Source organism: Oryzias melastigma, linkage group LG13 (assembly GCF_002922805.2).
Source record: "Oryzias melastigma strain HK-1 linkage group LG13, ASM292280v2, whole genome shotgun sequence".
Lineage (NCBI taxonomy): Eukaryota > Metazoa > Chordata > Actinopteri > Beloniformes > Adrianichthyidae > Oryzias > Oryzias melastigma.
In genome coordinates this window covers 15,074,211-15,086,765 of record NC_050524.1, presented here as the reverse complement: position 1 = coordinate 15,086,765, position 12,555 = coordinate 15,074,211, and the positions used below count along the sequence as shown (strand labels likewise).

General features: G+C 40.8%; 1 protein-coding gene across 3 annotated transcripts in view; it reads left to right on the top strand.

The window, feature by feature from the left end:
• The first annotated feature begins 3,730 nt into the window (after nucleotides 1-3,730).
• cux1a (cut-like homeobox 1a) overlaps nucleotides 3,731-12,555 on the top strand; it is a 61,065-nt gene continuing 52,240 nt past the window's right edge. For 2 of the 3 annotated variants that reach the window (XM_024276599.2, XM_024276598.2), the window contains exon 1: nucleotides 3,731-4,159. In XM_024276599.2, coding sequence (XP_024132367.1) covers nucleotides 4,097-4,159 — 63 coding nt within the window. In that variant the 5' untranslated portion in view covers nucleotides 3,731-4,096. The remainder of the gene's footprint in view (nucleotides 4,160-12,555) is intronic. The other variant, XM_024276600.2, reaches the window with a different exon arrangement.

Sequence of the window (12,555 nt, the reverse complement as noted above, 5' to 3'; positions counted from 1 at the left end):
TGGTGAATTGAATCTGTAAATTATTGGCAATACCCAGCTCTTTGATCGACATCTTCAACGTTACAAACCATGGTGGTGGTGGGAGGGGGTTTGACCCAAATGGACTTCGTCAACCTGAGGACTGAACATAATCACTTGCTTTTGCAGTTGGATCCTTTTTTTTCGTTTCAGCGACAAAACATGCAAATGCTGCTGATAAATGAAGCGTGATAAAAGCTGAACTGTTTGGTGATAGGGTGACATTTTGTGCTGCTCACTTTACAGTCACAAAGCTTGGCATTTGTGCTTGTGTCAGTATATGACTTCTCCCCCCCAAACTAAAAAAAAAAATGACACTGCAACACTTTTTAAAAAATCTTTAGTTTCAGTTAAAATCCCGTTTCAGAATGGAACACATGAGAGTTTGGTTATCGGCTGTAGTTTTGCACATTTTCCAGACTTGTGTCTTCAAATCGCTCACAAGTAACCCCACAGTGTGTCAGTTTGTGTTAGTGTGGACGGGAGAATACCAGCACAGGGAGAAGCGTTCAGTTTGTGATGGGACCTGCGGGTCTTCACTCATCTTTTCTATTGATTTTCTCTTGTTTTCCCTTTTGCACTCCCAGGGGAACAGATGTCTCACTTGGAAGTGCCCAGCGAAGGAGAGCCGGGGCTTTACAGAAACAAATAGAGGATGAGGAAAAAATGACGAGCGGAGAGAAGAAAAAAAAAAGGAAGAAGAGTCAGGAGGGGCTTGCAATCATGCTGATCACTGAGGCCCGTGCTGACCCCTGACCTTGATCATGACCTGGGAGGTCACGGCGGAGGTCAGAGGTTGTGTGAAAGTGCCACTGCGGCGATTCACTCCACTGCTGGGTGGTGATGATCTTATGCAGCCTCCCCAGCCTGTCTGACATGATCAGTGTTGCTCTCTGCCTGCAGCTCCCATGGGCCTCACATCCGTCTCCAACCCAGCCACACAAGGCCCGCTAAAAGCACCTTACAGGCAGAGTCAATGAGCAGGGGAGAAAGGGACACAAACAGAGAAAAGTGGGAGAGTTAAAAGGACAGAGAGGCTGTTTTATTTTATGCCCTGCAGCTCTGGTTGGGCAGCACATCTAGTCTTATAATGGCAGTGACACAAAGAATGTGGGTTTGTTTCTCTACATTTAAACTTTGCACAAGAGCCGATGAGGCTTTTTAAAGCTCTCACATGAACCTACTGCTGTCCTCAACATGAACACATTATTATTTGGGGGATTTTTTTTTTTTTCCATCTTCAGTCAAATTGATTGCTGAGCTTCTTGCTTTAACTCTCACACTGTGCACCACCACTTCAAAGAGATCCTCCTGACACTCCAGTCAAATCCTAACAGACTGTGCTGACGTGTAGAGCTAAAACGCTGGTGATTGTAGCTTGTAGATGTTAAGCACTGACTCTACATAGAGGCGTGCATGCAGCTTTATGAGAAACAGATAGAAACCAAATGTCAAACACATGTTCTCAGTTGACAGCTTAGCTATAAACACAAGCAGCTCCACTGGTCTGAAAATGACGGGAAGCGCTTTGAGTTTTAAATTAAAGTTGATTTGATACCTTTTTGAGACCATACAGTGTGCTCACAATATGGAGCACAATTATTAACTGTAAATAAATATTGTTCCTGTTTTACTCGTTATAGTAAACCCAGAGGCATAACAGGTATCGAGTTCCTTTTGGTTTGTCTTCTTTGTGCGATGGTAGGAGATAACTATACAAATACAGCATAATGGACACATTGCAGAGCTACTAAGCTTGTGTGCGGATTATCCCAGACCCGTATTTCTGGTTTGGCTTAATGATAGGTAGCATCACCAGGCAGAGGCCAAGCTAGGAAAACACTGATTAACGAAAGGGAAAGAAATGAGAGGATTAAACTCTGGATTCATCAGTTCATATACAGTATTTCATCTAAACCGCTAAGTAAATCGTCCACATTTATTTAGGGCGTTTTGGAAAGTGTTTCCTCATACTCAATGGGTCCCTATATCTTTATGTGTGCACGTTTGTGTGAATTATTTATGGATTTTATTTGTTTAATTTACTATAATCCAACTCTATGTGAAATATTTGGATCTGCAATAGATATACACTGTTTGTTCAAGGACAGTCGCACAAAAAGAGACATTTTATACACACAGCTTCCACAGAACAATAATACAAGTTCTGGCGATCACAAATAGCAGCTATAAAATGTACTTTTATGTATGATTTTATAGAACTTTAATTATACTTTAATGATAGAACATTTGCAGATATTAAGAGTGTAATTCAGTGTACTCTATTGACTGGGTGTGATGACAAAAGTGCAGCCATCCTTTAAATCGCTGCATTACGTCCATAAACGAAGTATGAAATAAGGCAAAAAGCTATTTCGGCTACATATCAATTTAGCACTGAGCACCATTCATGCTGTGGGGAGACACAAACTGCTTCAAATCAAATCAAGTAATGGCCTGAAAGTTGCAGCAATTCAGTGCACAAGAATGCCAACCTTTGTGTCCAGACAAATGCAGCAAAAGAGGTGTTATTATCTATGGCAAATTCTCCTGTTATTTTTAGTGAACGCAATTAACATGCAACGGCAGTGAAAAAAAACAAAATGATTTGTAGGATAAAAATAAAGAAATATATGTTTTTTTTTACGTGGGGCGTTGAAGAAAGTATAAATACAGGCGTGGATTTTCAGGCGTGGCAGCGCAACCGGTGGGTTTAAATTTGGGAAGCCACAAAGTGCTAAAAATGAAAACAATGTGTAGAACAGATGTGTCAAACTGATAAACCTGAGCAGTTCGGGTTGGTTTCAGTGCGCAGGAGGAGGAAGAGGAGGCTGAGACGAGATTTGTTTTAAGGTGAATGAGGCAGTACAGTTTGACACTGGAATTTAGGGCACAACATCCATACCGGGTAATTAGATTCTTTGCATATTCCTCTGAGGCACGTCCACACACTGTGAGGGTCAGAGGACATGGTCAGCAGGAGCGACGCCCCAGGAGCAGCTAGGGTTCAGTGCACCGCTCAAGGTCACATCCACAAAGGATCTCTATGCACACTGACACTCTGACCACTGGGCTTCTTCCTGCTGCAGGACGGCCTTGACTGGATTAGTAACACAACCAGTTTATTAAATAGATTAATCAGATTACTATCTGTATTACAAGAGAATCCCTTTAATGAAATATCAAGATGAACATTTTTAAACAAAATACTTTACTGATGAGTTGTACTATTTACAAGGTAAACTTATATTCTCCTTTTCAAAGTACCAAACTATTAAAATTTATGGCATAAGAGTAAAAATGAACATAATGACACAACTCACTTTTAAAAAGTATGATTATACCTCCAGATATTGCTTAAAAAGAAGGGATTTTTGGGACAAATGTCAGCATTCTAAATCAAAACTAAAATTTTGACATTGTTAAAGTTTTATAAAAAAAAACAGAAAATGTTCAAACAACTATTCTAAAGTGGAAATTAAGTTGGTAAAGAAAATAAATCACTTATGACCTACAGGTGGAGCATAAACATAATGTTAATTTTAAGATTTAACATTTTTGGACACTTTAGCCCTCATTTGCATTGTTGTTTGAGGCTGTTTATGTTTCTCCAAAATATATGTCCTGTCCTCAGGTTAATAAAGAGGGGGGTCTGCTTGTGCCCAGGGACCCGTTTTATCACAGTACGTCCGTGCTTAGCCTTTAGGAATAATTCTGGCATGATTTTAGCTCCATGTTATTCATAATGCCTAAAAAAATTTAGAATCCAACATGGAGTCGTCTTTTTCACAATTTGTTTTTAAAATTTAAAGTAGAACTTAAGGAAATAAAGCATTGCAACACAGCGGGTGCTTACCAATAATATATATAAATGTACATTTAAAAAATGATGAGAAATTATAATGGCGTTATTAAGGCAACACTCCTGCGGGCTGACTCCGCTCCGCGCGGCGGCTGTTCCGCGCGGAGGCGGAGGGTGTGATCCGGTCCGGGTCTTCCCGCCGCCCGCTCCTCTCCACTGAACTCCAACCCCCGCGCTCTCTATCAGCATCTCATTCCTGTCTCAATATGTCTCAAGATGGCGGCCAATGCAGGATCGATGTTTCAATATTGGAAGCGCTTTGACTTACAACAACTACAGGTCAGTCCAGCGTCTACCCAGACCGGCCGTCCGCTCGTCTCTTCCCGCGCGGCGTTTCTCTCGAGGGCCGCGTTTTGTGCGGATTCGGCGGCCGCCTCGGAGGTGTTTCGGAAGAGAATTCAAGACCTCTTCCTCACATTGATGAAAGTGGCTCTCTCGCTGATCAGAAATTGATCCTCTTTGTTCAATTCAACATCGATCGGACACAGCCACTGGGCAAGCCGGGCGACGCCGCAGGGATGCGCCAGAATGGAAGCACAACGACGGAGCTTTGGCGACGAGCTTTCGGTTATCTTTATTGCGTGTTCTTTAACTTTTACCGGAGCGGGTAGTCGTAGTTAGCCCGACGCTTTAGCCGCTGTAAGGTTGGATAATTTGGGGGAAAAAAATAAGTGCGACTCATTATACGGTGGCGCTGTGGTGACACCAACCATTGAGACGGGCAACACAGACACACAACGGCTTTAGCTTTTTCCTCTTTGATTTGAACTATTACAATAATAAGTTTACAAATCGACACATTAGTAGCTTTATCGGCTAACGTGGTTTTGAACAGTTTTTGGGACGGTTCTCCGATAAGAAGCTATAGAATGTCGTCTGTTTGTGTTTTGTGTCGATTTTTCCCGAGTGCTGTCTTAGTGAAGGTTTTTTTTTTTTTTTTTTTTGGACAGACATTGCCACGTCTGTGGAAGTGAACCGCACGGGAAACTGTTTGTTGACGGGACGGAATTAACGGCATGAATGCTAGAAATGTGTTAGATGATGACCTTGTGATTTTGATGAACTCAGGAATGCCTCGGCTCCACGCACGCCACTTATCTCCGGACTGAGGAGTCGGTACAGGAGAGGATTTCGGGAAAAAAAATATAGCTGGCCTGCTCTGTGTGTGTGAATAAATTAGTGCGTGTTTGACCTATCACAAGACATGTAGACAATGGCACTGTTGTTTTTTTCTCTCGTGGCATTTAACACACATAGCTGAATTTCAAATAACAAATTATGAATATTAGTGGGCTAGTTGCTGTCGTCATTTGCATAAAATTGCATTAGGAAGGCTAGCCCAATTGTTCATGCATTATTTTGTGAACTCGGGGTTTAAACTTATATTTAGGTCATGATGCCCCTATGACTGGCGAGACAAAAGGACAGTGAACAAGTCTTCCCAGCGGGCTTTGTGTTGCACTTATGCCACATCATCAAGGCTTCACTTCTTCTATTTATTTGATCCTCCTACTCATGCCCCCTTGTTCATGCATTATGTAAAAAAAATTAGACTGGCTTCTCTTGTCTTTCCTCACCATCTATCACCCCTCCAGCATTTTCCTCCTCCCTCCATCTTTTTTTTTTTACCTTTCCTCTTTGGCCCTTCACCCCACTTTCACCTATTTTTTCCCTCTCTGGACAGTTTTCTCTGTGTGTGTGTGTTTCAGTTTTTTCATACACCGACTGCCTGCACAGACAGCACAGGCACTGCCAGTAGCTAGGACATGAAAAATGCATCGCATAAGTTTGTGATAAGGCCCTGGGTAATTATGGCAAAGGCCCCTATCACAAGCGATTAGTCAGGACAGTGAATCTGAGCGTGTGCAAAAAGGCTGGCAGTTGGCAGGCTTGTCTGCAGGATAGGAATCAGTTGAAGCTGGTGCGTGTGTGCGCACGCGCGCAAGTATGTGTGCGTGCGTGCGCCCGCAACTGCTCAGAACATTCACTGTCTATTATTGATGACATCTTATTTACTCTCCCTCCCACTGAGGGGCTCCTAGAGGAAAGCCTTTAAAGAAGAACTTTTTTTCTTCTTTTTTTTTTTTTTGAAGAACAATTTGGGGTTAGCATGATGTGATCAGAGCCTATGTTTGGCCTTGTCGCCGCATTTTCCTCCTCGTTTTCTTTTTTTCCGCTTTAATTGAATGGACAGCGTTAGCAGCACGCCTAATCTGTTTTCTACGCCAGCAAAGAGATGTTTTCTTGTGAAGATCAAAATCCAGCTCAACTCAGACGCCGGTAGCTCCAAGTCATCAAAGCATTTATTCCTTCGACTCCAAATGCTGATATTCATTAAAATCCTATTTGATCAGCATGTCCCATTCCCAGTGCGAGAAACAAGCTAGGTGGTTGTTAGAGGACAGAAAGTGCTTTGAAAAATGCACAGCGAACTGTTAAGTTGTCTCTGCATGCTCCCCCTCCACCGCCACCACTACAAACACAAATGGGTGCAACAGTGATGCTTTTAGCAAGGTCTTGCACACTTGCAAAGTGGATCAGTGATTCAGAGATGATGGCAGGGTGACACTGAATTACAGATGGAGGAGGTTTTAACGTCTGTAATCCCTGTCTGTCCATTACAGAGTTGAGTTTCTTTAGATTGGATCATCACTTTTTTCCTCCTGTTTTTTCTTTTTTCCTTTTTTTTCCCAAGCAGTTTGCTGGAACATTGCGTTTCTGCTTGAGAGCGATGAGTGATTGCGCTTCATTACAGGCAAGCCTTAAGATATGAGCGAATAGCTGGGTCTAAACCTATAACTTGTATTTTCTGTGTAAGCATAGGAAATTAAGAACAGACCCCTCAGTTATACATAATTTTCAATTTAGGCCTAATAGCCTACATCTCACCTCATAACGCTTCCTGGAAAAACGCACCCTGGAGCCACTTTGAAAAATAGTTCACTATGTTAGCGGACAGCTAAATAGTGACTTGGATGAAAACTGATATAGAGGCCGTTCTTATTCCCTACCTCCTAATGGGTAAATTTAGGAAAAAGGTTTTGTAAGCCGATCCCAGAGCTGTGGTCGGTGGCAACCTGAGTGGTGTAAATCTCTCAACGACTGGCTCGCTGTTGTCTGTAGAAGTTTTAGTGTTAATTTATGAGCTGGTTGTCTGAACTCACTGGTGGGATATTTTTACTCCTCTGTTGCTGCACAGGCTGGGGGGAGCACAGAGGAAGGGGCATCACGTCATGTTTTTACTGTAGCCAACCGCTTCTCTGCCCAGTGACAAAACCTGGCATTGGGACTGAGCTTTCTCTGTGTTCGGTGAGTGTCTAGGCATGAGTCAGAGAAGAGGACGGGTGCATGTCAGGTCTCTGGTCCGTCTTGGGCCTGCTTTTTGATGAGGCCTTTGGATCTGTGTGGAGTCTTCGCTGCTCCCCAAACTAGGAAAAAACTTCTTATGTTTGCCTTATCAGTAGACACTTATCAATGGAGGCCCATGTTGAGCATTTTTGTGTATGACACAGTTTCTTTCCTCCTCTGGTCTCAAGAAGTATAACTATTGATTTAATCAAATGGAGAATATGAGATCAATTCACAATACATGCACACATTTTTTGTTTATTTATGCACATTTAAGTAAAATAAACTAATAGCTCAGCTTTAATGGTGTTTTAAGTGGATGAGGGCTGCACGGGGGTGTAGTGGTTAGCCCTCTCATCTCACAGTGAGAAGGCCCTGGTTCAAATCTCAGCTGGGTACCCTCCATGTGAAGCTCTCACATGTGTGGGTTTTTCCACTCACTCCAGCTCCCATCAACAGTCCAAAAACATTCCCAGTAGGTTAAATGGTGATTATAAATCACCGCTTAGGTGTGAGTGTGTGGTTGTCCGTCTTTGTGTGGCCCAGCGAGGGTGTACCCTGCTTTCACAGGGGTTATTCTCGCTCAATATTGCAATATCTACTTTTTTAAAGTTTCTTTTTTCTCCTTCTAAAACATCAGCATACGTTTTGTCTGACACTACACATTTCCAGCAGCTGTCTACCTAAAGAATGAACCACTGAGTCATCTGTGCAAAGCATTTTTTTTACATACATTGATAAAGCAGTATAAAAACATTCCATCTAAATGTAAAATATTATATTTTTATGTTAAACTGTTATCACATTCTTAGAGCTCGGTCAAAAACGATCATATAAATGCCTCCTAGATGTTTTAGAGTGAACATAAATTGAGATCGTTTTTGAGTCTTGGCAGTCACTGCATCAGTAAAACCTGTAACATCTGCTAAAACAAGTTATAGTTTCCCCCGTGTGCTGCCTTTTTTACCAGCTGGGATTGCTAACTTGCTCCATAATAAAGAAAGAAAAAGAAAGGACCCACCTATCAGCTCTGTAGTTACAGTTTGAATCATATTCAGCATTTAAATTGCGTGATGTGGGTCAGAATAATCATTACCTCCTACCGACCCTCCAAACTTCCATACAGCTGTCGACATGTCTAAAGCGAGTCCAGAAGCTAGTAGGGATTATTTCTGGAGCTAATTTTTCGTTTTGCTCACCTGTCGGATCATAGATGTTGTGCGTTTCATTACCGAATTCTCACAGTGCTCAGCATTCCAGCTCAAGAGCACGTCTTTCTGGTCTGTTGCTAACTTTGCAATACTTTAACTGCCTTTTCTTGTATATTTCCACGTCATTTAAGAGTCAAGAATTGTAAACTCCGAAGGGTTTATGTAATTTCATAAGAAGGGTTGTTCTTACTCTAAGTCGAGGCCCAACTATACAATTTAAAACAATATAGTGACACTCACGCTATAGCGTAATAATGCACTGCCTTGTGATTCCTTATAAAATGATCAATTTATTGTTGGTTTTAGCTTCTTTGCGTGTTTGTACCTCTCTTGACTTTTTTGGAATGTCATGTTTTTTTATTGTTTGGCTTGCTCTGGCACCTTAAATTGACCTTTGAATCATGGAAGCATAAAAATCAAACAAACTTGAGGTGAACCAAGTCTCTTTGCATAAATAAAACTTCAGTTGAAGCTCGTCTGATGATAATCATGTGATAAGACTCGATTGAAAACATTTTTATTATTATTCCTACAGTTATGTCAAAAGTGAAATGTAGAGAGCTATAGAGCCAAATAACTTGTGTATAGTATTCATTCATAGCATATGTCAATGCCAAAAACCACACGTGCTTTCTTAATGAATTTTTAAGAAAGTTTGCCCAAAACAAACATAAATAGAAAAATAGAGGAGCACAAAAAATACAAAAATCTTAAATGTAATGTGCGTCAAGGGAATCCAACTATAATTCTTATTTGTGTGCTACCGCTGGCTGCATCACTGTAACTGTAGTTCTGCTCTGTACTAGCAGAGAAAAATAGGATGTGATGGCATCAGAAAGCCAGAAAATATTCAAAAGTTGGAAACTGGAACCTCCTTTTTTCCCCATGTTTTGACAAATTTAACATTTTTACATTAACCAAAAAACTAATTTACTTTTCAATGTCAATACTTTTACAAATTTGTCATTTTTCCAATTTTTCTACTCTCCATCCTACGAACCATTTTGACATTTTTTTTGCATTTTAAAAAGACTAAATGGATGAGAACAACTGTAAGTTACGGGATATTTGGGGAAAACGGACTTAAAGGAGCCATGAAAATCCCAGCTTGAGGCTGGGTGGAATTTACTGCAGGAGTTAAACGTGATGTTAACTCAACTATAAAGTGAAGCAGCAAAGTAAAAAAAGGGCTACAAAGTACCACGATGGGATCATTTAAGGCATTTTTGAATGGTTGCAGGCCAGGGGCCCTACTTCTTTGACTAGCATGGCTGAGTGTGATATTGTTTTTACAACATATCACGTATATAACTGTCTTTCAGAATGTGCTTTGGTTATAAAGCTTGTAAAATTTTGTTTGCATTAGATACTTTGCTAGATTTTTTACAATTTATAGTCCTGTGATTCAGAAAGCTTCTTAGAAAAAAGTTGAAGCGTCTTCAATGAAAGACTAACAAGTTTAGTTGACTGCAATTTTTTTTAACCCTACTTCTTTGATGGAATCAATCTGGATGAATGAGAGTCCTCACATATGTTAGATTGTGTTGATGCAGTTTCCTCTTTACCTTTCGACTGTTTCCTTAAGGGGTCGCCACAGCCAACCATCATATGTTGTTTTTCCCACTGCTATTGAATCGCGGGCTAAAAAGAGCCCCCAGAGCCTCATGTGCAGACCTAGCTCCACATCAACCCATGACTTCAGTGCCGATGTCCTGTGAGATCATTGACTGTGGGTATTGAATTCTAATAAGCCTTTTGGTGTATCCTAATGGCCTACGTATCGAATGATGATATTGGCATGAGTTGATGGCCTCAGGATTGAATTATGATATTGGTGTGCTGCTGCTTAATGGCTCCTGGTATTGAATTATGATATTGGTGCACTTTGGCGGTGCAGGGATTGAATTATGATATGGCCTGATACCTGCTTATAGCTCCTTCTGTGTACATTTTAGTGTCAATTGCGGCTTCTGTTGCCGGATCTATAACCTGTCCTTAGGTTCATTCCATTTGACATCCGAATTAAAACGGCCTTAAATCTTTAGCCTCAGTTGTCATTTACTTTTATTATTGTTGCTGTTTTAACTTCCATCTTCTCTGTGATTTAACTCATTAGTCCATGAAAGATTTGATTCATTTTGTCAAACCAAAAAGTTAAAAAAAGCTGAAAAGGTTAATATTTTAATAACACCCTTTTACAGTAGTAACTTGCTTTAGTGGCATCGCACTCAGCAGTTTAATGGAATGGTAATGGCTCCAAATCTAAGTTCTTAATATCTGCAAGCGTCCACACCTTTGCTCTGTTTCTTTTGTGCTCTTTCCTATTTTTTCATAGTTTAAAAGCAACCTGGAGCATAATGGTCCTGCTGCCCTCTCACTGAGTAAATGGACATTCTGCCTCTGTGTCAGTCCTCTAAAAATAACACCGACTGCAGGCTGGGCTCAGCAGAAAACTACCTCCGATTATGATGATTCAACTAGCCTGCATCTGCAGGTGTGTGTGTTGGATTGTGGTGCATTACGGTTTACAAATTGTTCTGTGAATTGTTAGCATCTTAACTGGGTTGCTGGTAGTTATATTGTAAGTTGGTAACATTTTGCTCAGGTGGATAGAAAAGATTTTTCACAGTTAAAGACTTTGTGCAGTGCCTGCTAGTATATATATTTTTTTACCTATTGAAGTGTTAGTATGATACCGAGAAGTCTTCACATGACATCTCTCTTACAGTACCTGTTAAGCCTTGAACAGGAAATACCAAACCTTTCTTTTTTACTCATGTGTTTTCTTTCTTCCGGAAGTGTATTTATTTAATTTCATGAGTTATATTTCAGTAATTTTACTTTTGTAGTAGCATGTGGTGCAATAATTGGACCAGTGTCTTCATCCAGCCTAAAGTCGTCAGTATATCATGTTCCTAATGTCCTTAATTTGAACTCTTTCTTGCGTTTGTGGTAAAGTTTGAATACTAATTTTCCACATAGTGCCAGAAATAGTATGGAATTGGCTATTTGTTTTTCTTTACACACTTGTTGCATGTCCATTGTCTTAGTATCTTATACTGAGAGAGTCATATTACCTGATCTTTCATTATAATTCTTGATTCTTGTATGAAGACCAACCCATGCTAAATCTCCTCTTTGGGATCAGGAAGGCTTGTTGAGACAACAATACCCATCTACTCTTCGTAAGCTCAGGGGTACTCGAGTTTCACTTCTTCGATCATGGTTGTAGTTCCGTAGCCATATTGTTTTTTAGACTTTAATATTTAATTTTCATCGCAAAGGAATGCTCATATTCTCACTTAATCTTAGTGAGGGGTAAGCTTTGATTTTTGTTCAGAGACCTTTAAAATTTTGTACAAATCATTCCTAATAGCTGTGAAATTCACTGAACGTGATGAGGCAGTACCTTAACCCCTCTGTAACCTTTGCCCTGAGCAGCTGTTAGATTGGAGCCATGGTTCAGTGCTGTGTGACCCTCGCCATGACCCGGTCTGTCTGACTGGTCTAACCTTTAGATCTAACACATGATGACTACCATCTGTCTGGCATTTAACAGGTCTAGCTTCCTTGAACCTGAACTTGTTTGGACTCTTAAAGTAGAGAAGAAAATGGAATATCTTATGAGTTTTTTCCAATATGTTGTTATAAACTTTTTTTTTTAAATGTATGCAACTCAAAGGTAACTAAAAGTTTGATAGTCCGTGCTATCTTTTTGAATATTGTGTTGGGGTCAGCAGGGGTTGTGGACCCTCTGGATGTCTTACTCAAGTCCACAAAATGGGGCTGTGTAACCTGCCATCTTGCCTCTAAAGGGAGAGTTGTCTTGAGAGTCAGAGGAAGGGGCCATGTTTTGTAGACCCGGACTCATCCACTGACTGCTGTCTGACCCGGAGTTCAGCGGTGTGGTTATTAATAGGCCCGGAGGCCTCAACTTCCAGGAGGCCCTCTGATCAGCTCCAGATGTGGAATGAAAAAGGACAAATGTACGTTAGCCTATCCATGTTTCACATGAGGCAGAAAGAGGGGAGATAGGCATTTGGTGAGACTGATAAAGAGTGAGGGAGGGAGGAAGGGAGGGACAGAAGACCTTTCCACAGCAGGAGTGTGTTTTGT